The 27,023-nt window shown below is 40.4% G+C and overlaps 1 protein-coding gene across 1 annotated transcript in view; it reads right to left on the reverse strand.

Moving 5' to 3' along the window:
• STAC (SH3 and cysteine rich domain) overlaps positions 1–27,023 on the reverse strand; it is a gene marked incomplete at both ends in the record, with an annotated part of 70,392 nt that overhangs the window by 18,743 nt on the left and 24,626 nt on the right. Inside the window, 3 exons of the mRNA XM_079538607.1 lie at positions 3,564–3,679; positions 5,442–5,523; positions 8,030–8,130. Coding sequence (XP_079394733.1) covers positions 3,564–3,679; positions 5,442–5,523; positions 8,030–8,130 — 299 coding nt within the window. The remainder of the gene's footprint in view (positions 1–3,563; positions 3,680–5,441; positions 5,524–8,029; positions 8,131–27,023) is intronic.

The raw sequence follows: 27,023 nt of genomic DNA on the forward strand, positions 1-27,023 counted from the left end.
TGAACACATTTTTCGATAAAATAACTGTAAGAGAAGTGTGATTTTAATTCTGTTAACATTCTGGGGGGAAAAAAGAGAAATATATTGGAGTTGCGCAATCAGCCTTGAAATATCCACCTTCAATTTCTTTTTAAAATCTGGCTGGTATAGTTAGGGACAAATGAAGCTCAAATATTGTTGTTAGAATTACTATGATTTCTTACGTGTACCATATTAATGTCAATCATGGTTAGGAACCCATTGTTCTAGGGCACAGGAAAACACGGGATGACAAAATCCCAAGCCTCTCAAATGCGCTCTGCGTAAGGCGCTGGATTCCTCAGCTGGATAGTTGGCTTCTCCATGTATATATAGCCTGACAGGAACCAGGAGCCACGCCAAACAGCTCTGTCCGAATCTAACCTTAAGGAGCTTCTCTTTCTGAACTTCCCACCTACGACTTTTGGATAAAACATCACCATACGAACAAACAAAGCTTTAAACTGAAGACTAGGACTGAAGATAGTGTAGCCAATATGAGAAACTGTAAGTCCTCATATGGTCCTCAGCATTATTTACTTCTTGATAACAGACTTTTAAGGCAGACAGAAGGATTTAACTTAATTATTCCATGACACTCTACAGTTGTATAAAATACACACCTCTATCTGGTGTTTTATAGACCTCTGCTTGCATTTCATGAAAAAAATGAATTTGAGGAATATCCACTGCCTTTGTGTAGGGAGTACAGAATCTGAATTGCTTCATAGTTTTTTATATTGTTTTTTCCTTTCACTAGTGTTGGCAGAAATACTTTCATTTTAGAAAATATATTCGCAATTTATTATATTTTCTAGGAATTTTATTTTTTAGCTACTTCTCACTGCAAGCATACTGCTGAATGACAAAGTTAACAGTAGATTTATGCTGTAGGTATCCTGTGATTATCATGTCTCTCTTACTATTTTCATAGCCTTCCACTTTATTTACTTTCATGCAATGTTTTTAGACTTCACTCGTTAGGAAAAGGTCATGCTTGTCTTGCACCCTTCTCACCCCTGGGTGAGAAGGGATAGAAATGATAACGACGAGTCAGAGTAGAGCATAGCCAGGGCTTGTTAGTCGCTGGGTGAGGGAGGAAAAGACTGGCTTTGGTGAAATAGAAAGTTGCAACTATTTTTCAGCCCGCTGTTATGGTATTCTCCTCAGTTTTCATGAACTAGCATCAAAATTACTGATTAGCTTCATACTTTGTTGGATATTACTGTATATAGGATGTGCAGTGACTGTCTCTTCAGTATACAACTAATCCAAAACCTCCTGAAATAACATCACTTACATTTAAGGACTTTTCAGACAAGAAGTATATGACAGTGTCTAGTGGAAATGGTAGAGGTACAGAGCTGCTTTTGAGAAGACTAATAAGAACTGGAATCACATTTATATCACCTCAAGTGACTTTCTGTATAAATGTGGGTTGCAGAAGCACATTTTGAAGGAAGCAGTAGGTAGTAAATCTGGAACATATGGCTACTTTCTTTTAAAGGAAATGCAGAATCCAGGCTGAAAATCACAGTGGGTGCATCCATACCGCTCAGTCATATTAAAAATACCTTGGCTAGTTCAAAGCAAGATGATTTCTCCACTCTGGGCAGACATGAGCTTCAGTCCTGGAAGTTGTAGAGGCAGGGCACGGCTCCTGGGCTTGCTGCCTTTGCTGTTAACTATTCTTGGCAGTTACAGCTATACTGCTCTGAGCCTGAGCTAACCCTCTCATGGCTTGGACACATTTGTGAGGTGCGGTAGGAACCCAGTTATCAGCATGTCCCTGGTTTGTCCCATGGCAGAATGCTGAAGCACTCTTCAGCTGCCAGGGTCGGAGCACAATTGTGCTGCAAAGTCTCAGTGATGCTGTGAGCCTCGCAGGTGCATTACTGCTTCTGTTTCAAGAGGAGAAGAACAGCACAGAAGTGAGCAGGGAGGACCACAGGGAAAGAATTTTAGTCCCTGTGTGTTATTAACTGCATGGGCACCGATAGCTTGCATGCTCTGGTGCATTTTCACCTGGGCTCTAGGGGCTCTTTGTCACCCTCTCCTCTGGCCACTGGTCACTGCCTGCTCCTCGGTCACACATCGCAGTTGTGAAGCTCATCATTTTGATCAAGGTTGGGTCTGTCCCTGTTTTTGTTCTTGACTTAATCCACAGGCTTGCACCAGCAGAATTTGTGGTTTCATGTGCCTGTTTATTCAGTTCTCTAGTGTTCCATATTTCCTGTACGCTGACACGTTTTACATTCGCTCTCAGCCTCGCTACCCTGCAGAAATTCCCATAATGAACCTGCGTTCCTCATTCTACACCCACAGCCTACTTAGTTACGATCACTTCTCTAGGGAAAACACAGCATTCATGATTTCTACGCTTGAGTAGTCATTCATAATTCAATGCAAGGCTTTATTGATTTAGAAAGCAATAACTGCATTTGTAGAACTTCTGTTTCAAGTAAATGAAATAATTGAAAGAAAGAAGTGTAATCACAATGTGACAGGTGGTAAAGTCGCTTTGGGTTTTAAAAAAGAATGAAAATTACCAAATTCCTTCTAAGGCACAAACCAGAGTGGATGAAGGACACGTCCTTTAATAAATCCTTTGCAGATTTCACTTAGTTCTTGGGTAAATTTGTGTTCTTCCCATCTGAGAAATGAATATCTGTTTAGAGACCACCTATGTCATCTGAAGTTACCACTCACTCATGTGAGTGAGTATATTTTTAAATCCTAGGAAGACACTCTACCAAACGTAACTATATTTTAGCTCAAGTTTAACTTAAACATATAAATATTTGCACAGAGGCCTGGAGACCAAGTCTTACCGTTTTCCTGTGCATGGTAAGTTTTTTCTTTGATGTGAGCAAAGGAAAGATTGTCAGATAGCTTGGGTGTAATTTTTAGACATGATAATCAGCTCCAGTCTGTGGAGCATTTAGTTGTGACTGCTTTTTGAGATGTGGGAGAATCTCTTGGTAAAAAAAAAGAAAGAGATAGTCTAACCTCATGGACACCAGCAGTGCTGAAATATTGTTTTTCTCTTTTGTCAAGTGGTAGTGTTGAACTAAGCAGGGATTTACAACAAGCAGAGCTAAAGGAACTCTTTCTTCCCTTGTCCTCATTCTCTGCTCTTTTGCCATGGTCCTGAAGAAACTGACTTCAGTGATGGGGGAGAATGAATGATAAGTTTTAATAGGGAGGTGAAAATCTCTTTGTCTGGTTATAACAGGTTGAGAATACCTGTCAACATTTGAGGTTTGGCGAGAGGAGCTTAAATCTGTGACATTTCTCTCATGAGAATAAAAGATTATTCACTTAGCTTGTATTTTTCTCTTTTTCTCAAGAGTCATCTAAAAGATACTGAGTTTATATAAATAGTGTTTTCTTGTTTCATCTTGGGAGCTGGGAACAGGTTTGTTAGTCTTTTCTTTTTGTGTGTATTCATTTTACAGCTTGAAATACAAGTTCTGTGGACTCTTGTGAATGAATAAGTACTGTTTCTCCACAAAGAAAATGGCAGAAAGATGTGGGATACTTACAGAGTTCCTATTGGGAGAATCAGATCCACTTCCAGAACTGCCTTTCTTGGTTTTCTGGGCTAACGAAGTCCCAAAGCGGAGAGTTTCATACACAGGATCAACCTTATTGCCACAGGCTGCAATGGAAGGAGGAAAACATACATCAGTGCCTCGAAGATATTTCTGCCCTGGTTCCTGCTCCACCTGTAGAAACACCTGCTTGTACTGACGTCTTGGGATACATGTTTAGAAATACAAGTTGAGAGACCATCCTTATAAGAAGCATTTGAAAGTCTTAGTAGAATTGGCTTTTGCTAGTGATTTTTTTTTTGCTGTATCTTTGCTCACGTTAAGGCTATGTTTCCTTCACACAGGCTCTCTGAGTCCCTGTCATTGCCTCATCTCAGTCCGTCTGCAATCCTCATTCCCTAATCTTCACCAATGCTGTCTACATTGACATGAGTGAGTCAACGTACCAGGAGGCTTTAATCCATGTTTCCTGCCTGTTCCTACCACTAACTTCTTAGATTGCTCTCCATGATGCATATTGGATGGAAAAAAACTTGCATCTTCCTTAAGCTTTAGGTGGTGTGTGCAGGCCATTTATGCCATTTATGCCATTAACCCTCACAGTGCTGTTACTGGGATAATGTGGATAAATAAGATGACTTTGGATCTTCCTGGGAAGGTGTTGATAGCACTTGATAGCACCAGTGTGAGACCAGGGGGGATCTGGGGGCAGTCATAAGAAAATACTTGCCATAGGAAATGTGTTCCAGGTTGCTCAGCATAATCTAGGAATAGTCAGAAAGGTCACCATCCCCATTGGCATGTCTGATCATTTTCACTCCCACGCTCTCCCTCTTAGCTAGTCCCAAAGTAATCTCTCGTGAAAGAGAAATGAACATCTTCAAATGGCATGAACAGATCCAGATGAAATTCTTCTATACATACTGCCTTGTTAGACTTCAGCTTCCCGTGTCAGACCAGGCAGTAGATGCTTAGAATACAGCATCTTAGTAACATTATATGGGAGGGAAATCTGAGCAAAATACTAAAAAAATGCTTGGGATTTTGATTTTTGATGGGAACAAAGTACATCTCGTTTTTAAGTCAGAGATTGCTCAGAATGCTTCAATTACTGGTGACAAAAATGACAATGATGGATGATTTTTAGAAAGAGAAACTTAGATGAAATCTATGTAACTGACTTCCTTTTTTCTAAACAACAAAATAAGTGTTCTTGGATAAGCCATTTTAAACTGACTGTTTACTTCTGGCATTCCTCTTTTTATACTGCCAGGTTTGCCTGCTCAGACTACTTCTGACTGGGGAGAAGTATTATTGAGGACCGACTCAATTTCTCCATTTCAGAAATCTTTCTTTTCAGGTATTACAGTGAGCAAAATGTGGTCTTTTAACTGCTTGACAAACTGCAGGAACATTTTGTAAGAAAAAAAATTAGAAAAGTGAAAAGGGTGGGTGAAACAAAGAACAAGAACCTTAGAAAGTCCTATAAGGGCAAGGCCAGTGGTTTAAATGCATCCACTGTATTGATCTTTGTCTCTCACGTAGCTCTTCCCAGCTCCGACCTTCACTTCAGTAATCCACAGTTTCTTCCTAAGTTCCTTACTTTGAGCCCATGTAGTTATTGTTATAAACAGAATGGCTACTAGGAGGTTACATGTAGGGGGTTTTGAGTGAAACACAATAAACACACCCTCTCCTCTTCCAGCTTTGTATCTTTGAAGTGGTCCTTTCCTGAGATGGCAGAAGGACATCCAGTCACTGAAAGGAGCTGGAAGGCAGCTGAGGGCAAATACCATGGCTGGAAGTCTGCCGCTGCTGTTGCAGAGCACTGCCAAAGGGAGACTGAACGGAAAAGCAATCAGAACCTACCAATAGGCATCACTTCTTTGATGCAGCCAAACTGTTCATGAATGAGAAGTGGTGAGCTGTAGTACCGTCGAAATCCCTTTGGCTGGAGGGAGAGAAAGCAAAAAACATGTGAAGCGCATTGCTGCCACGATTGACATAGTAGAAATAACCTCAGCTCCTTGGCTAGAGGCATAGCAGAGCTTTTTTATTTCTTCTGCAAAGTGTGGTGAGACTGGAAATTTGCCTTCTGTTGTTGAGTCACTGTGGGGTGCAGAGATCAGGGTTTTATTTAATTTTTCTCCTGGAAAAAGCTAATTTCCCGTATTTGTGTGGAAAAAGGAGGAGCTCATTTCCAGCCTTTCTTTTCTTTTGTCTTACACAAAAACAGCACTAATTAATTACAGTAGAAGTGCTGAATCATTAGATGTTCTGAGAAGTTTTATGTTCCCTTCTCCATTTCTTCTTATGTGATGTGCATTTGCACTGTTTTGCATTTGCTAAATGTGCATCTATTCTTCCCCGTGTTTTCATGTATCATTTCTTTAGGTTTTTCTAAAATTTGCTGCTGACTGACCACAGTTTCCACTCTTTTTTTTTTTTTTCTTTTTTTTTCCCCAGCTTTACAAGGCCTAAAAACTCCCCAGGTCATCACCACATGCCCCCTAAACATCTGTTTGTAGAGAAATGCACTATAACAACTCAAGCTACATCACTAAAGAATACCCAGCATGGCCAGTGGTGCCCTATATCACTCTATAAACGATTCTAAGAAGACTGAATATTTCTTGTTATTTTCCTGTTTACCATCTCAGATTGGGAATGCTTCAGGCAAAGGCAAATGAAGGTGCTAACACCTAAATCATTGGAAATGCCATTCAAGGCATTAGAGATTCACAGAAGTTCTCTCAGATATCTGATCTCTGCAGGCTGTGAGAACTTCCAGCCATAGTGAGAAGTGGGAAGGCAGCATGAGGATGTGCATCTTTTCTGTAGCTTATATTCAGTATGAAAAAATTATACAGTACTAGTTCTTTCACTAATGAGCTGCAGTATGGAATGAGAAGGAGCAAGGGGGCTGATAAATTTGGTTACTGACAGAAACAAATTCCAGATTCCCCAGCTTCAGTTTAGACCCAAACTAAATTCAGACACCACATGAACTCATAAAACTCCCATGACTCTGCTGGAATTCTTCCTGCTATAAATTTGGCCTCTTGTTTTCTGTTTTTGTACACTGATCTCCACGAGAGTTGAGGCTGGAATCAGGCAATGTGTGAAGCAATTAATGTGATTTAATATTTGGCTTGTCCCAAGCCTGCAGTGAGATGATTCTGCGGATCAACTTCCTATACCAGAAAACACCAAACCAAGACTATGATTATGCTTTAAAAGCATAAAGATTTGCTTCAGGACTATGAACAACAATAGCAATAATTGAATATACTTGAAAAGGCAGTAGGTTTTCTAGTCTTTCTGAAGACAATGCATGGGTTTTTTTTAATCATTTAACATAGCAAGGCTGTTTATGCTTAGTTCAGATTTGCCTTCAGCTGGCATATGTTTGCAGGAGAACCAAAATCATCTGAAAAGCAAACTGGACAATTACCAACCAACAAAGCTGTACAAGAGCAAGTGCCATATTCTGCACCGGGAGTGCAGCCCTGGACTCCCAAGGACATGGGGAGAAGAGGCAGGAGAGCCACCCCCACAGAATGGGGTTTGGGGGGGGGTTCAGGCTGATGGGCAAGTTGAATTTGAGTCAGCAGCGTGCCTTGGCAGTCCAAACCATACCTGTGTCAGGGAAGGGTCAGGGGGAGGTTAGGGGCAGGTTCTTCATCAGAGGGTGGTGGGCATGGAACAGGCTCCCCAGAGCAGTGGGCACGGTCCTGAGCTGCCAGAGTCCTAGAAGTACTTGCACAACGCTCTCAGACATAGAGGGTTTGGATTTTGGATGGAGCTGTGCAGAGCCAGGAGTTGAGCTTGATGATTCTTGTGAGTCCCTTCCAATTCTTGATATTCTACGATTCTATCATTCTATCAACATGTGGACTCAGTTTTTATATTCCAACAATTTTCTTAAGCCATATTGTCATTTTTTAAGTCTTTTTTTTTTTTTTTTTTTTCCCCCAGGAGTAACCAAATGAATCATTTTCCCGTAAAAAGCCACCAAGGTAGAATTTTTTCAAATACAGTATCCTGCCTTTGCCAATAACATAGGTACTAAAGAGCTGTGCTCCATACAGGGCAGGGCTCCTCCAAGCCTCTCCTACGGAAAGACTTCTGCAAGCTCTGTAGGGTCTCACTGTGAAACATCTTTCAGTTTTCTTTTTAAGCTGAATGATGCTTATTCTTCAGGCTCTAACAGTGGAGGAAAAAAAAAAAAAGATTTTTCATTTGCTAAAATCCTCTGAAATATTTTGACTAATTGGTAGCTTTCCCCACAGTGATTTCCACTACAGTAAGTATAGTTCAAATCATGGGAATTAATTCTAATATTCAGCTCAGTTTAGATTATGTAACTGTGTTTTCAGCTAAAAGCCAGCCAGGGGGTCTGACCCACAAAGCAACATGCCCCCAACTGCACTTGCAGCCCTGGGCTGCTTACTTACCAGCTTGCCCATGCAACGCTGTTGTCCAATACTGTCTGCACACTTGTGGTGGATGCTCATCTTACAAGCCTTACAGCGCAGTCCGTGCTTAGCATTTGTCCCTGTGAAATGCAAGGAAATGATTTGATTAGACAAAATCAATAGTTTCCATGCACTTAACAAATTTCCATGCATTTAATGAACGACCTGAAAGAGCTAATAGGGACGTCAGTGGTGGTAGTGTAAATACTGATGGCTAACTTTGCCTCGCTTGCTTTTTAATGCATGTTTATACATGTTCTTTTTTCTTTTTCTTTTAAAGTCTTTTCAGTCACTTATCCTCCAGGCTCCTTCCCAGGCTAGTGCTGCCTTTAGATATCTATTAGATTAGGCTCTGTTGTGTGATAGTGTGAGGATGCTGAGCCAGCTTCCTTAGCGTTGCCTATCGATGTACCCAAGGGACTGCCACTGTTGCTTCTTCAGATCAGCGTCCAGTGGCGTGCAGGCGTTGCTCCTTGCACATGCCTGAGCTGGGCAGCAAGGATGACATAAACCTGATTTCGTTCTCCTTCACTGGCAATGGAAAAATCTGGTGACACGGCAGGGAGCTTCGGCAGAAATACTGCCATGCAGAAGCAGAAGACTTCTCCCAGTACTGGAGAACAGTAGCTCTGAATTACGCTCAGTATGGACCTACTCTGAAATAACACAGTATAGTCTGTCTTCCAGGAAGAAACAGTCACTCTTATTCACACACCCATAAGACTTCCTGAACTATATAATAGCAGTTAAGCTGCAGCAACTCTTTTCTTCTTGCCACAGGACTGTATAAATGGGATGAGTAAACAGCATGTCAGTTCATTGCCATCGACTGAATAAGAAACAAGGTAGTAAAAATAAAAACAAAAAAACCTCTTGACATTTTAAACTGGCCCTCATTAGTCAGACATGATAGGAATATTAGTCAGAGGAGTCAGAAAATCCCACATCTGAAAGTACTCATGTAGATCTTGATTATATGAGTAGTTAACATCATGTACATGTTGCTGACTGAATTCAGCGAAATGCTGCTTCTAAAAGAAGCACTCCAGGGTAAGATGTATCAAGTTGGTGCCAGAAAATGAGTCTTATTGAGACCACTTTCAGGGGAAGAGGTCCCTGAAGTGGCCACTTCCAAGTCAGGTGGAGGCAGGCTGCAAGAGCTGACGACGGCTGCACTGAGACAGGCTTGGACGCATCACTTGCATGTTGTTTGCAGGTCAGGTAATCAGCAAAGTCACTGCTTTCCGGCTGAGACTGTTTAAGAGATGAGCAGTGAATGAGGCTTGGTATTTTGGGGTGCACTCCAAGGGCCCCTGGGTGCAGACTGCATGACCCCTCTTGGCTGAGTCAACATATGATGCCTCACTGCTTGGTTAATGTGCAGTTAGCTTCACCCTGGGCTTTTTTTTCCAGATTTACTGCAGTATATCCCTGTTGGTTTTTATTTTCTTTCCCCCCTCAGTGGTTGCACTTGGATTACTGTGCTCTGACAATTTTTCTTCCTGTTACACTTTCTTTTCAATAACAGATGCTCAAACCAATATTGACTTCTGTGGCTTTGTGCTTGTGTTGCTGAGAATGAAATGCTGTATCACCCTTTCTGATGGTCTATGACAAACACAGAGAGCTATGAGAAAACAGGACTTCCTCCACACTGTTCTATTAGGTCTACAGGTAAGAATGAAAAAAGCAAAATGTCATCATATTTTGCATATAACAGGTACTCAAAATCAATGTTTACACTGAGTCTAATTGTCTTACGCTGATCTGTGATGCATAGCTCTTACCTTGCTTTACATGCTGCTCCTGAGATTCAGCTGGAAGGGCAGTCAGTGCCATAGTCCTTTCTGCCAGCTCTATTACGCTATTCTACCCACATTAATATGTTACAAGCTGGATATTGGTCTTTATATGGCATTACTGTGTGATCACAGGAGAGAGACATTCGATGATGTAGCAGCACATCCAACTGATGCACAAAATGCACATAGAGTGTGCTATTTTCAAAAAAACAACATTTTGGAAGAGGAATCTGTGGTCATGTAAGAATGAGCTACTGTCCGTCTTATACAATAAACTACAAAAAATGTAATATATATTTCCACCTACAGGTAGGTAAACAGTTGCTTCAAAGACAGAATTCAGTCACACATTTCAATCTACAAGAAAGATTTTAAAATCAAAATGAAACTGCCTTTAACCATCAAAAGCTTCAATCATCAATTCATTGTCACTTCTAAATACTTGGTTTACTGTGGGAATAAGCAGCTTGGAAGTAATTTGCGTGTGTCTCCCTGCCTCCCTCTGAGGAATAACCAAAGGGCTTAGAGAAGAAGAGTTAATTCCATATTTACTTACCCATCATACCTCAAGCTCTGAAAAGGACATTTATATGGGAAATATTTTAATTTTCCCTCAGGATAACTCCTTCCTTCTCCAGTTTCTGATCTCCACCACACTAACTCAAGCCTCCTCGGAGGATTACAGCTAAGCTGTTTCAAAAGCATGCCAGAGCTTAGATAACTGCATATTGACAATGTATCTGCCTCTAGATGCTAAGATTCAGAACTGAGGTGGAGCCACAGCTCACAGTGCAGAGAAGGACTGATCCATGTGTTGCACAGGTGTGAATGAGGCTAGGATTTATACTGCGGTTAGGTTTTGGGCTCACATGCATGCAAGGGTTTGCAGTCGCTTGAATGGGCTTGTTTTTTGTAGGCATCTCTGTAGTTTGAAATGAGGAAAAAGCAGGTAGAACATGGGTGTTGTAAACAAGTTAATAAATGTGGTGCTAGGTAAGCATGTTGACAGTCATGCCAAAATAAGAGAGGTGTTTCATTAGCCTAAAGAGGTGGCACAGGAGATAGCAATGTCTTGAAACCCTACTGGCAAATACATCTTCCTCCAGAGAGCATGGAAAATCCCTCGTGAAAGCGAGGGATTTGTTCTAGGTATAATTTAAATAGAAAAAAAATGTAAGAAGTGGTATTAATGACTAAAAGTAAAAAATGATAATAATCACGTTAATAACAATAATGACTCACTGGGGCAGGCTGTTTGAGGGGAACTTGGGCAGTTCCACTTGTCCTCCCAGAAGGTAACAGGGTGTGTGTGAAGTTAAAAACCACTCTGTGGTCTGCTTATTCCCACTGGGTTAATCTCTTTGCAGACTGAAATGTGGGGATCAGAGAGAATTCAGATGGTCATAGCGGTGTCTGGATGTGAAGCCTGGGACACTAAAACGCTCTCCTCTGCGGCTTCTGTTGGCTGTATTGCTCTCTGCTTCCTGTCCCTAAGTAGCTGGCAACCTGACTGCAGCCCACCATTTATTCCCACTAGCAGATACTCCTCTATGCTAATTTTACAGCACAGCAAGAAGCTACTAGTATAAAGTACTCAGTGAAATGCCTTTATCCACATGGAATGTGCCAGTCATTTCCATTTGTGGTGGATCAGAAATACAGGAGCTGAAGGCTTAGCAATTATGCTAAACTTTGAGCACCCTAGCTACAGTTTGCTCCAGTATTCTTTCAAAGGAGGAGGAGATTAATAGCTTTGATGGACTCTTTATCATTACCTTTAAAATATAATTATCTCCATTCATTTCTCCAAAGACCCTTATTATGGTTACTTAATCAAATTATTACAAGTTGAGCACATTAGAACAAAGGTTCTGCTCACTCTGGTTTTTTTTGCAGTCTTGGAATGTGAGATTTTTTTTATTCAAGGCACAGTATTACCTTCAGTGAACACGGCAGTCAGTGTTCAATGAGTGGCCAGCTCTATTCAACACTTCTTCATTGGTCTGTATGCGTTTGCTTACATCACCTCTGGAGTATCATATCTGCACTATTTCCAAACAGCAGATGATTAGTAACGTCACAGGCTTACCTGTGGGCTCACTATTTTTGTCTCTTTACGACTTGTGATATGAACGCATTTGCCAAAACTCAAATAGCATGGACCCCATTTGATGGATCAACGGTAAAATCATCAGAGGCGTCACTGATGGGCACATTTGGCCTAGATAATTGCAAACTGTTAAAACTGGGCTTTAGAATGGGAAAATTCTGGATCATGTTCAGCAGACTCCTACTGCATGTAAACTTAATAGACTACAAAGTCATGAAATACTTATAGGAAGAAAGCACACGTGCATGTGTTTTGTATTCTGTTTATTAAAGCATTTATTCATTTTCTCATAGTCAGTAAAATCTGGTATTGTTTTGCAAATGAAAAAGCCAAAACTGTCAAAAGAAACCACGTTTCGCTGGAAGAAAATGGAGAAATTTCATGTCAGGACGCTTGAGTAGCCCTTAGACTTACAAATGAGGTTCTGTCACACTCATTTTCTTCACATACCAACTAATACATCCAGACTCCCAGTACTAAAAGGACACACTGTTTTGAGAAGCAGGCCATATTTAATAACACCTTGCTAGAAATACTCTACGACTGGGTCAGCTCCCATTTGAATATCTAAACCAGTGGCTAGGCTTTTCAGAACAGGCATGGAAAATTCAATCTTGAACTGTTCTGATAATCTGACCCTGAATATTACCCAAAGGACACACGACATCACTTTCATAAATCTAAGCTTTTTTTGGAGGAAGCCTTAATGGGATCAGAACAATTTAACTCAGGTGAATGGAAGAATTTGAAGGCAGAGAGAAACAGATGAGACAGAAGGGGCAGAATTTGATTTCAAGGCTTTCTGCCTGTCTCTCCAATAAAAGCAGTTTAGAAAGTACACTGCCTTTCAGGAGAGTGGCATTTATCTCAAGGAATGCAAATGAGAATTATATTAGTCACAAGCTTGCAAAAAGGGCACCTTTATCATCCTCTTGGCCAGCACAGCTATGGCCACAACACTGCTGGCTGGTGCTTTTTGCCTGTTGTTTAAAGACTCAGCATAAGATTAATAGCTAGTGAGTGAGAATGATCTCTGCAGCCTAAAGAAATCTGAAAGGAAACCGCAAATGCTGGTAACAGCATGACATTATGCTGAGTGTATAAAGATATCTATATTAGGCACTTAGGCTAAATTTAAAAAGAAAAAAAAAAAAAAGAAAGGGTAAAAATATTCAGGTCTCTATCAGAAAGAAGGGCAAAGGCATAGACTGTCATCTCCAGCTAATCAGCTAATCCAACTGCAACCCAGTGAATATTTGTTGTTGTTCCAGCTGAGACGAATATGCCAGTCAGAAATGGTTTTGATTTAAAGCTTGCATAAATAAACACATTTAAAATTACATATTTTCCACAGAACTTCAACTTCTGCTGTGGGAGGCTGATAAAAATAATGAGTGCGTTGCCCCTTTCTCCCAAAGCACATTTGGAATTGTCACTGGAAAGCTGTCTCTGTGCCAGAATTTCTGGGAAATGGAGGATTTTAGGCAAGCTGGGCCAGTACTATAACAGTGAGAGGTTTGGGATGTCACCTTAGAAGGAGAAAGAGAAGTCCCTGCAATGGCACTGGTGCATTTGTATCCATCTCAGCCTTGGTCCAACCTCCCTTCCTGCTCTCTAATTCATTTTTTCAATTAATTGTTTTTGCGTAACAGCTCTGTTGCTGAAAGGATGGAGATTATCTTTAAAAATTCATCTTTGGCTACTTCCTGTCCTCTGAGCTGGCTGCTGCTCACCTTCCTCCTTTGCACGGCCTCAGAGTAGGAGAGCTGTGGGCAGAACAGATGACAAGAATGGCATTTTCTGAACAGGATACCTTAAAATTAAGAATCTTGATTCTCCCAGCTGACAGTGCAGAGAGGGCAGACATGCAAATACCCAGCTGGCCTACAGACTGGAGCTCAACCCCATGCTTCCCAGACATCCCAGATGCTCACCACTGATATTCATTGGAGCTGTATATTGTTGACTGACACACAAATATTCACATTACAGAAAATTACCAGTACTATTACAAATTGCCCCATTGTGCTTTCCACTGCTAAGCCCTCGACCAAATGGATTATTGAAAAAAGGGATAAGGAAAGGAAATAATCAGTTTGCAGTCTGCTGTGTATTTTTTTTAGATCGCCTACAGATAAATGGATTACAGCAGCTCTTGGCATTTCCATTTCAACAATTCAATAGGATGTTTTCCTTTTCAAGGAGAAGAAATTACACTTTACAAGTAGGCTTCTCTTTTGACCTGACTAGGTGGCCTACACTCATTTCAACACTGCAGCAAAAGCTCTCCATGCTTGACAAGTTAGATGAAAGAGTTCAAAGTACATACAGAAGAGCAGGCAAAAATCTTATTTAGGCTATTTTTCATGAATAACGAGAACATGGGATTGACTTCAAAGATTCTATCTCCTCGTTGGTATCTTTTTTACAGCCAGATTTCCCAGTTCAAAATGTAAAGAGCTGCAAGTAGGTTAAACCTGTAGTTCCTCAGGGATGTGTACAATGTACAGGCAGATCTAAAAACACATAGGATCTAGAAAGGGAATCCCTCCATTTGCATCCAAGCTGCCAGGTCTGGACCTGACACCTCATCTGGTTGGTATGAGCATCCCTTTGTCATGAGTCCAACTTGTGTCAGTCTAAACTGAATTGGGTGGGAGGAGAAGAAACTTGTTTGTAGAGTAGAACTTGATATCCAACCACAGTACCTATTCTGTCCAATTAACAAATTTTAGACTATTATATGCCAGTGAGCAGTATGGGCCTGTTTGAATGCCCACACCACCCAATTTCCCTGTAACAATATCCAATGTTTAAATAGCACAGAAAGTTGTCTCATATGTAGGCAGGCTACAAAGCAGCACGTAAAATTAGAACTGACTTCCCAGTGACATAGTTTTCTTTAGAAACAATGTGCTGAGGAAAAGAATCTGAGGCAGTAGTAGGCAGGTTTTTCTCCAGGGGCTGTTCCAGAACAGAAAAATATGCCTGCTAAAGTAAAGTTCTTCTAACTTCATGGTTTTAAAACATACATATCTGGAAGAGAAAATGCCTTTATTCCTCTTGCAAGTCAACTTTGTAATTCCTTGACAAAGAATTTCCAATGCTGCAAGCCTTCTTATTCTTTGGTAAAGGAACAATGAGATTTACTTACAAGGGAAATAGACTTTCCCTTTGGTCTTTTGGTCCCAAAGAGATTCTCATTCTTAGTGTATAGTGATAAGAAAAGGACAAAATCCACTGCCCTGTACTGAAAAATTTGGCTGTGAGAGTTTCTATTTGCAATGCACTTTTCACATATTCCGCAGCTTAGCTATAAATGTCTGCCCCTGAAAGGAAATATCCACCTCCGTATTTCTTAAAATATTTTCTCATGTTTTTGATCATCTAAATGTTAGTTAAGATGCAGGGACATCATGATAAATAAACTAACAGCTAACTGCATTATCAGAAGAAAAAAAACGCAGTCCTCTAAAACCCAAACATAAATTGTCTCTAGCGTTCTTCTCTCTAAACAAACTGACAGTGATATCTCAATAACAACTGCATTTATAGACTATTGCCAGCAATCTCAAACCTGTGCTTGTGGATTTTTGCACTGGGTTGTTTGACTGAAAAAGAAAATAGTTCAGAGGTGATAGGCATGGACTTGTCAATGAGGGTTGACACTAAACTGCATCAGAGATGATAACTGTACCAGAGCTGAGCAGGACAAGGCAACAGGAAGAAATTAAGCCTGGCATAGTGCCTCAAAGAAAGACTATCAGAGATCAGTGGCTGATCTTGGTCTCAGTAATATTAGCAAGTATAATGTGGTCAGTAACTCTTCCTGACGTGAGGACGATGAAAGTCAGATTTGAAACAGGACTTTCACATTGGCAGGCTTAAGTTATTTCTACCTGTGTTCTTACATACGTTGAAATGAAATCCAGTTACAACTTTCTTTCTGTTTTAAAATGCTTTGAAAAAGGATTTGCATATTTTAGGGCCACTTAGAGATGCTGAAATTGTGATGTTTTAAGGGTTTTGTGCCCTTGAAAGGGCGAAGTTGGAAAGTAGAAAGCCGATATCTGAACAAAGACTGCACTGCAAAATGAAGAGAGTAGCTCTGGACTTGCTGGAAATGTGGGAGAATAGTTATAGAATAAAAGAACAGCCTGCCCTCAGCAAAGGAATTTAATATCCTCTCTGCTCTACTAATGGATTTTTAACATTGCTTGTTGCTTACAGAGCACCATCATCAATAGGCTTGAAATGAGAGGCTGCTGTGTGCCAGAAGATTAGGGCAATCTGACTATAAAAGGTTTAGTTAAAAAAACCTGATATGTAAACAACCAACTGCTCTCTGGCCTTCTGCTCTTTCAATCTTACTGAGGGCTTTGGCTCTTTCATCCTGCAGCTCTCTCATCAGCGCAACCTCTTGTCATTGTTCCTGTTCTTCATTAGTGCAAACAGACTGGCAACATCTGCAGCAAAGGGCCTCACACACAAAACACTGATGTGCAGCTTGCCACAGACAGAATTCTTCTCCCTTCCATCCTCTTTTCCCCATTTCAACTGGCAATGGAGCTGGAAAGCATAGAGACAGGATAACTGTGCTCTCCTCTGCCCAACACCCATTGCACAGACAGGATGTGGCCACAAACAGGCTCCTGCTCCGGAGCCATTTATGCCCTTGGATGCACATGTAGGTGGGGAAGACCTTGTCAGAGGCCGCAGATGGAGGTAACAGCAGGATATGGCAAGGCTAGTGATGACTGAGGGCACGCCGTGGGTAACTGGGCAGCTGTACCAGTTTGGTATGGAAGTTATTTTTGCAGTTAGTCACAATGTGCTGCTTCTTCGTAGAATTTTACAATCACATTTCATAATGAGTTGTTTCAGTTCCTTTCTCACAGCATTTTCATAAGCAAAAAGATGAAATGCTAAACGTGGAGAAACATTCAAATGAAACCTTTCAACTCACGTGCAAATGCTTGGAAAAATCTTTTTTGAAACAAACTTTTGCTTAAACTGACAATTTTCAAGAAAAATTCTTCTCATTTCAGTGACATTGACGTAAGCTGGATAGAAAAACACTTCTGACTACTTCTGTCATCTGCTCAGAGAGGCTCTCGCAGCCTTCACTGTTATGACCTGAGACCAAATTTAGTCCCTGACTCATAGCAGTTCTGGCTTAAAGCACACTCACAAGTGCACCTCTATGTGGTATCAGTTATTATTTAAAAGAACAAGGAAAACATCTGCCAAATGATCATGAATAAGCTCTTGCAGCTCAGTAAAGCAAAAAGAGATCCCAGCAAAGATAACACTATCTAGCAATCACAAAGAAATATGAACATTTTGTTGGAACTTTACATTATTGCTACGTATTTAAAATTTTTAACCAAAAATGCCAAACTGCTAACATTTTACCCATCAACAGGAATAGCTCCAAGGCATCATTTAAACTCTCTGTGGTTAACAATGATTTGCATTAGCTGAATTCAGCCTAGATGCAAGCAGGAAGAAGCCAAACCCATCCAGGTCACGACTTCCCTCATTTACACATGCAACTTGCACCAGCATGACTTATGGTTTTTTTGTGTGTTTTTCCATGACTTTGTTATCTGAAAGTCTGAATTAATTAATTAGCAATTAATTAATTAATTAACAATTACTGACTGTAATTGTTACAGTACCACTATCAGAGATATTGAAAACGACAAGGATAACAACACAATATAGCTACAACCGACTGGCCTGTAGAACAACATGACCTGTAAAAAAAATGCAATAAATTCCAGCAGGCAACTTTGCTTTGAACAAAATGATTTCCAGTGCTGTTTGTTGGGAAGTCTCAGAAGTCACAAACTTTCAGGGGGGATGGTGGCAGAAGATCTTTATGTCAGAAGGCACCGGCAAATATCTGGATCTCACTAATGGGCAGTTGAGTCAATACATACATTCAGATTTAGGAGCTGTCATGAGGAAAACATAGCTGAAATAGTGAACACCATCAGGGAACAGATAACTGCATATGAACATGAATAAGTGTCCAAAAGTGAACTCGTGAACTCTAAAGCTTGTTACTTGCAAGCTTCTACCAGTATGGGCTGCTTGAAAATCATGGTAACACAGACTAAAGCGAAGTGGCACAACCAAATTTCTCCAATTAATAAAAAGACATGTGACAGGCATCTCAGTTAAAAGCATAATCGTGGATTGCGCTTCTTTCTGCATATATGCTACTTGGACTGAAGAAACTGCTGGCTTTTTTTTTTTTTTTTTTTTTCCCCTTCCAAAAGAGCTGCTGCCAGAAGATGGGCTCCTGTAAAGAGACGCTCTCAAAAATAACAAGGTCAACATCCAAAGTAAAGAAAACATCCTGGAGACGACCACAGAATAATGGAATCATAGGGGTTGGAAGGGAACTCTGGAGATCTTCTAGTCCAACTCGCTGCTAAAGTAGTTTGATGAGTAGGTTGCACAGTAAGATGTGGAGATCAATACTGGAGGATGTCCAGGGATCTTGGTCCTAGATCATTCAGTGTGAGCAGTATCACTACAGGAACATCTTTCAGCCCAAACTTCCTGAGCCAACAGTGACCTGACTGCAGGGGAGGGAGATGAAGATCTAGGGAGCAAAACATTGTGGGTGTGGGAAGGACGTGGGGAAGGAGGGAAATAGCAAGCAGGATAAAGGTTGTAACATCGCTGGTTCTTCAGTAAAACCCAGTATCCAGATCTATGTTGGCATTTATACTGCCTTGCGATAAGCAGTCAGCATTATTTCCATTTCTTTGGTTTAGAAACAGCCTAAATTTTACAGATAGGGCACTTTGAAATGCATCTGTAAGAAATGTCCCCAAGAGATGAATTTTCTGCTCTCTTCAGAAAACCTCTGTTTCAGCTAACAAAGAGTTCAATGCCCCTGCAGGCCTGCTACAGTGTTCCTTCAGCTTATCTTGGAAAACAACTGCTCATCAGAGGTCATCGCTCATCTGCTGCTCTTCAAAAGAAACCATCCTTGTTCCCACTCTTGGTGACATCTGAGATTTGTTATACTCAGAGGTTGTCCCATCCAGAGATTACAAATACAAAAGTGGACTTACATGCTCAGCTGCATTGAAAGACAAAGTTTATCAAAACAGATTTTTGGTATAAATTTTCTATATTTGTTAGCTCTAACAGACACTGAGAGACAGATAGCTCAGTAAGCAGCTGTAAACAGACATGCAGATGAGCCCTTCACGATGCCAGTATGCTGAGTTTGTGCTTACAAAGGAAGGCCATGCATCACTTTTGCCCCCCCACTTTGTCTCTCTGTTTCAGAAAAAGACAGAGAACTACAGAGTATGTCTGGAAACTTCCATGTAACTCAGATAATCATGGGATATAAGAGCTTGCTACACTTTTGAGAGGTGCAGCTTGTAAAACAGGCTGTATTAGCACTGCAAATACACATTCCCACACCAATAATCCCAACACTCATTAATGTGAATGCTGAGAAAGCGTAGCAGGGAAATACTGACTGTAATAGTTTAGTTCACAGTAACTTAGAGGTTATAGCAGCCATACTTTATTTCCTCTCTTGGCTAGGAAAGTGGAATTGTTTTGGAAGGAGGATGATGGACACTTTCTTTTTCCTTCCCCCTCTTTCATTAAGCAGGAAGTAATGCCATGGTCTAAACAAAGTAGGGCAGGGGGGTTGGACTCGATGATCTCTGGAGGTCCCTTCCAACCCCTACAATTCTGTGATTCTGTGAAAGTACGTCAGGATTCTCAAGATCATACATCACATGTTACAAAGGAAATTACAATGAAGTCACAATACAGTTGGGGCAGTGTGGTTGGGTTGTTGTTGGACTTGATGCTCTTTTAGGTCTTTTCCAACCTGAGCAATTCTGTGATCTCGCTTCAGAGCTCATCTCCTGAATTAAAAGACGAGGTAATCCATACATATGCAACATGCTTCAAAATATGCTGTCTATTGTACTCACATCAAAGAGGAAAAAAGTTAGACTGCAAATAAATTGGAAAATTAAAGTGAATGCAGCTTGGAGTAGATAATTCTTTGAACTTCTGTTCCTTGCATTCATGTTACAAAAACAGAAGGAAGCTTGCAAAAGTGGTAATTCTCAGCTATCAGTGCTCTATATGAGCCATGAGAATCATTGCTCTCCGAGACAGGAGACAGAGTGGGCAGGGATTTTACTCTGTATAATAGCAATATTCTATTTCTTACAAAGGCATTTCTACCGCTTGCCTCATTTTATGGCTTTTGCAACACTCTGCATGGTGAAATTTCTAATGAGTTTCCTTCCTGATAATGCTTTTGTCAGCTATGTGCCAATTTATTCTCCACATATCAGTGATTCTCTGGTAGAAAAAGACTATAAAAATAATATAGATATATTTCACTAGAAGGCTGGCTTCAAAGATGCATTTAATTTGCTTATCTGAATATATCTGATCTCTCATATGAGCTCAAAAAATACATAGCAGGACATAAAGGTGTTTTGCATTCTTTCTCATCCCCATAAAAACTTAAGTTTACCATAATGTTCTTCTCTAGGTCTGATCTCAGGAGCAACAGACATTACTGAGCAGTCACAAAGACAGTAAAAGAACATAAGAAAAGCATTACTTCAGCTATGTTGGCTTTTCTCAATATAGTCTTGTCAAAATCGTGTAGGCTAATATCACTTTGAAATATAGATTGGATACGTACTGGAAACGTTTACTGTTTTCCATCTAATTAGGAAGTAAATGCTGGTCAACATATTTATATAAGTTGCTCCAAAAGTAATGCCTCCTATTTCTTTCCAAAGAAACTACAATAGATATGAAGAGCACAATCTCAGCTACAAAACTCTGTCTTTCAGCATTGTCAGCACCACTAACTATACATCTTCCCCAGTGATGGACAAGAGCCTGCATGCTGCACCCATAAAAATCTCCGTGAGTGGAGCTGTCCTACTGTTTCACAGCTGCTGTGAAGACATGCGGTCCATCTTTCATCAGCTTGAACAGATGAAGTCAGAAGGCACCAACATATGGTAGGTGTGGTAGCACAGTCCATCCAGGATCTGCCCTCTGCACTTTCATCTTCAAACTGGTATGGGTCCTGGTGTTATTGCATGGCAAGTGAGAGGTTGCCTTCTTCTCCAGCCTAACTCTGGAAGCTTCAGGTTGGTCAGTCTCACAATGTAACAGTCTGAGTTGATAGTTTATTTGGATAACAGGAAATCTAGAAGGATCACTCCTTCCCTTTCCCAAAAGACAGTGCACATCACTTGATCTGTATGGACTGCATCCTGACCATTTTCTTAGATGTAGGAATTCACATGCCATCACTCCATGGACTGTTGTTTTGGCTCTGGACTATAATGGTCACACCATGTCTCATCACCAGACATGATGCAATCCAGGAAACTATCACCTTCAGCCTTCAGTATTTGTCCAGTAGGTCCTGACAAACTTGCACAGTGTTTTCTGTTCCTGTGTGAGCATCCACAGGACCCACCTGGTGCAGACTTCACAATATTCAAACATTGCCACCATCATTTCCTACACACTGAAGCTGATATTCAGCTCTGTACACAGTTTCCTGATTGTAAGCTGTCAGTTCATACAAATGAGCTGACACTCTTTGTGTGACAGCTGCGCATGGCCATCCAGAACATGGTGTGTCTTTCTGTCACCACTGCTGAAATACAGCACCCACTGCCTCACTGCACTCATATCCACTCTTTGGCCTCCATAAACATTCAGCAAGTGTCAATTAATGTCAGTGGGTGCAATTAATTCCACATGGAGGAATTCAGTGACACGCCTGTTTCATACAAACTTCCATGCCAGATGCCATTTGGTCAGACTGCCCCTCTGCTGCCACCTGTCACATGGCAACAAAATGTAATGGAATATGGGTGGGAAGGTTCAACCTCTACTGCCATACCACCAGCATTTGCCTCTGATGTTGTGGGTCAACATAAAAAAAAGGAAGCATTACTTTCAGAGCAGCCCTCATAACATCTCTTTTCACTAAGCATTAACTGCAATTTCACATTAATAGCAATTTTTCAAGAACTACAGTGAGCTTGAAAATTACTTAGTAACAAATGTGAAACACGCTTGATGATGTTCAAGGACAAATTAGAATTTAAAATATACTTCCATCCTCTTTTCTCAACTAAGCAGTTCCTGATTATCCAATTTAGTGTTAACATTCTTGCCTCATCTCAGAGGCGGAAGCCCTCCCAGAGGATAAACAGACTAAATACTTGCCTTTCAATATTTGCTTTAAAGTAAGATGAACTATTTATTACCAAAGAAAAATATTAATTTAACAGATGGATAACATTTAGCCCTCTGTAGCTACTTCACAAATACGAGTCCGCGTGGATAGGATATTTTTTGTCATGTTTAGAAAAAATGGGAGAGGTATCCACAGAGCACATCTATAGTACATATACCTTGTATACATCTACTTCTCTTTCCCTCTCTTCATCCACATCTTCAGTACTTTTGATGTACAAACTGTCCACTTTCTGAAAGTTTTAGAGTCCAGATGTCATTGCCTATGTTTGAGTAATGTAGTTGACCATTTGCTGCATAAATTGATTTATGTGTAACGCTTAATCTCTAATCTCAGCAGAGTTTTGCTTAGCACTTGCTATAAGGTTCCTCCTGGGAAGCATTACTGAGTTAAGAAAGTTGCCAGTGGAGAAGGCAGGCTCAATGTCAAGCTAATAAATAAATTAATTATTTTGCATCATCTTTTTTCCTACATTAAAAAAAAAAATGCACACATTTCTCCTAAACTCTTGCACAGAAGGTCAGAGAGGATTGAAGTAATTTTCATTTACCCACTGATTCTCAGAAGAAGGTTTTGGTGGCCAGAACTATTCAGAATCAATTGGAGTGAGAATCTAAGTCTCCTAAATCAAGGACCATCCTTACAGAAGGGAAGATTGAAGTCCTTGCCTTTTCACCCATTTAGATAGGTCAGCACCCAGTACCAGTCACAACTGCCCCTTTCCCTCACAATCAAAATTAAAAGTCATTGAATTCCAGGGAACCAGATTTTGGAGGGAGGTTGGACTAGATGGTATCTCCAGAGGTCCTTTCTAATCCTTTGATTTGCTGATTCTGTGTCTCAGATGCTTTGAAAACTCCTTTCCATAGGGAAACCTGCTGCCCGCTTGTATCAATAATAAATAATACAGACAATGTTACACTCCACTATAATCATCTGGAAAATGCATCCGGGAAGGCTCAGCTGTGACCACATAAGCCCACTTGGGGAGGTGGTTACAAACTGATCCATGGGCATCTCCTGTATGGTGGTGACAATACACACCTACTGCCTCGGTCATCTATGATCGAGAGATGGTAGAGGGACTGGGAGAAAGGAAAGGTAGGATGAAAACCAATACTTTTTTTTCCCCCCCCTTTCACCTGAAAGAAAACCTTCAGAGAAAAAAAAAATGGAGCTCTAAGGGAGTCTTCTAAACTGCGAGCCTTGAACAACATAACCTGTGTAGATGTCGAGAAGTGGCAGAGAAGAACCACACAGAGAAGAACCTGTGGCTTTTTATTGCATCCTTGTCTACCTATACAGGCAGGTTTTGGTGAAACCAGAATATCTTCTTGAAACAGTAAGTCAGGAAGTTGCAATGCAGAAGTCTTTCTTTCCTTCATTCCTGCATTTGAAAAGCTGGGCCAATTTATCAGTGCTGATGATGCTTTGAAGGGAGAAAAAGGTTGAAGGTTCCAAAAGCTGCAGCAGCACAATGAAATAAAGAAATAAAGGACTTATTTTAAAGATGTGTCCAGAAGGAATTATTCATTGCACTTGGATGGTCGGTTGGAACTCCAAATACCCTGGCTAAGCCAGAACAGACAGTGGCAGAAGTGAATCAGAACTGAAGATACAGCATAATTTCACCATTGAAGTGCACTAATTAGCAGACTGGAAGTAAAGTGTGGCAGGGAGTTATTATTGGTTTTTATCTTTTTGTTGCTCTGTCTGGAACTGAGTTAGCTTCCTGAGAGTGAAGGTAGATGAATTTACATGTAAAGGGGCTGCAGTAGTCTAGAGAATCTGCAAGTGATCTTCTAAATAAGAAACTCATCTGTCCGAAAATCAACTATAAATGCATATATCTAAGTAACAGGTTCAACTTGGTCTCTTGAAGTTTCAGACTAAGTTTAATCTCTGTATTATCTCTATATGTGGACAATCATGGCAGCACACAGTCTGTGAAAAACAAACACTCACCCAAAAAATATTGCCTATATGTATACTTTTAATGAAAACATTGTCCCTGCATTTAATCTGTAGTCCTGTTACTGCTCCTAGTATAAATACTAGAAAATGTTTAAGGGCAAGGTGTCGGTGGCACAATCTAAAAAGACACATTTTTAACCATTGCTGGACATTGCAGACCAGTTTCATTTGGTCATTCTGAATCTTTGTGGTCATCCACCATGTCTTTCCAGACAAAGATACCCCAATAAAATAAGTGAAGTGAATAAGGTCAGAAACGTGTGTCAGTGACAAGATCAAACATAGAATGAACCTGCTAAGTACACTTCTGAAACACAGAGACACACAAGGATGCTTATAAACAAGCAGCAATTCCCTCAAAACACAGTTTTAAAAGGATCAACTTTCAAGTCAGCTATTTTTGAAAGCAAAGTGGCTTACTTTTTTTGCTACACTACTTATATTTGACTTAGATGGAAGCATATTAATTATATGTAATATGCTTGGAATGTGTGGAAAATAAAAATTTTTCCATATGAGTCAGCACAGGAAATGAACTGCAAATGAGTAGAATGGTGAGAAGTCTACAGATGGAGATTTTTTTTTTTAAAATACACCAGAGCAGAGTACTGACATCATGACTTCTTATAGAGCAAAGTACCACAGAAATGACTGATGACACATCAGAGACTGAATAAGAGCAAGCAAGAACTGCCTTCTGATCTGCATAGTTTAAGCTTCTCATCTGATGCAAACATTAATTTAAGAGTTTGTCTCTGTTGATGTCAGACAGCTTTGCCTCTTTTTACTTGCCAAAGCTTACCACATTCTTGCTGAACACAGAACACTGTAGATATCACCAAGCCAAAACATCTCCGAATCTGCCTCGTTTTCTTTTCAGTGATAGGAAATAAACCAGCATCTTCTAAATAATGACCTACTGATCCACTGCATGAGATACTTTGGCTTCAAGATTTTCCCTTGTTGGAGTTAGATATTAAAATCATAATAGAACAGCAATAGTAGGAAATTTAGGAGCAAGAACAGCAACTCTATCAGTTTCTACAAGTGATTCTTCATGCTGTGAGAGGATGTTCTTAAGCAGACATACTTAAGAAAATACATAACCTATCATGGAGCTGAATCCTCAGTCCTAACCCTACCAGTGCCTGGAGCTCACAGTGGCAGAAGTGGGGGAATACAAAGTGGTGTAAGAGTGAGTGACAGAAGTGAACACTTATTCCAACAAATTATTGAGTTGCTCTGAAATTACGTGAAGTATTACTACTGACTTCAGTATTAGAACTGGAGATGGTATCATGGTATCTCACAGTACTGGAAGGCCCCATTAACAAATGGATGTTCCATACACATCATAGTATTGCTTTGGATCCAAAATTATCTCACATACTGTATTAGGCAGCAGATTACTGCTTCTATGGCAATTTTTTCTTCTCTTTAGAGAGGTGGAACTTAAGCCACAGCCTAGTATAGTTAGAAGGAACACAGCCACTCCTGTCTTTAATGTAAGGTAAAAAGCACAGTGTTAATATTAATTAATATTGCTTTTTCTTTTAAGAATAAACCAGAGTTTATGAGCAAATTTGCATTACAGTCATCCTAGTAAACGCCTTCCTTTGAGTGCTTAAACCTATTACATAGATTTGCCCTTTACCTTATGACTGTACTTCTGTCAAAGGAACAAACGGGAACACGTGCTGTGTCCCAATGGCAAAATTCGGCTCCTGGTGTCTAACAACCACGGAGGGATGATGTATTTTTTGTAGGTAGATAACATTTCACACATTTTAATTTTGCTGTCAGTGAGAAGAGCAGCACGGGGATCCTGCTGTCTCTGTTCCAAACGTCCTGCTCTTGTTGAAGCTACAGACAGGCTCTGCCATGCCAGCGAGTCCAAAGTGAGTGCTGCATGCTCGTGCCATGCACAGTTCATCATGCTGCCCCAAACAGAGCTGCTCAGTTTGTGAATTGGAGAACCATTTAAGGTGAACCTGGAATCATTCTTGGTGGCAAAACTGAAACCATCTAAAGTCAAGCTGGGATTTTCCTGGACACTTTCCCCCAGCCTTCAAAACACGCATGTAGCCTTTGCCTTTACTCTCATCAATAAGGAATTTAAAGCCAGAGACACATTACTCTCAAATGTCACTGCCCTTGAAAAATGCAAATAGAGGGAATGAATAGACTCCGTGTTGCAAGCATAAATACAGGGTTCCTGCACAGAAATTACTTTTTTTCCTGTCTGTTTGAGGGAGCAGGCTTGACATAATTTCCTGAAGAGTTGCCTGTTTTGCTTCACCAACCCCATGACCAGCAGTTGCGCAAATCACGTGGATTAACTGAGCTACAAACAGCAACACCCAAGTCTCCCATGCTGCTTAAAATATAGTACAGAAAAGCCAAGCATGACTGCAGTAAGGATCAAAGATAGACAGAAGTCTACTTCCATCGTGTTCTATGAAAATAAGGGCATTTGACTCAAATGCATTATAAGGTAACATTCTTAACATCTTTTCTTCTCCACTGTACCTTCAAGCAAAGATACGCTACAGGAGGTCAGAGAAATTCACCTGACTCAGCCTGCCACCAGCCAAAGTAGGTTGCATTAGCTTCTTCAGCAATTACTAAAAGCTTCACTGCCTAATTAAGAGGCTAAGACAGGGAACAGCAAATGGAAGCCCTCAAATGATACAAAAGAAAAGGAAAAATTTAGAAAATTGGTGGAGTTAAAGCTGATGTTTTGAACGTTAGCAGATATGCTTCAGGATTTTTCTACCCCAGGCAGGA

Source organism: Tetrao urogallus (genome assembly GCF_951394365.1).
Source record: "Tetrao urogallus genome assembly, chromosome: 7".
NCBI lineage: Eukaryota > Metazoa > Chordata > Aves > Galliformes > Phasianidae > Tetrao > Tetrao urogallus.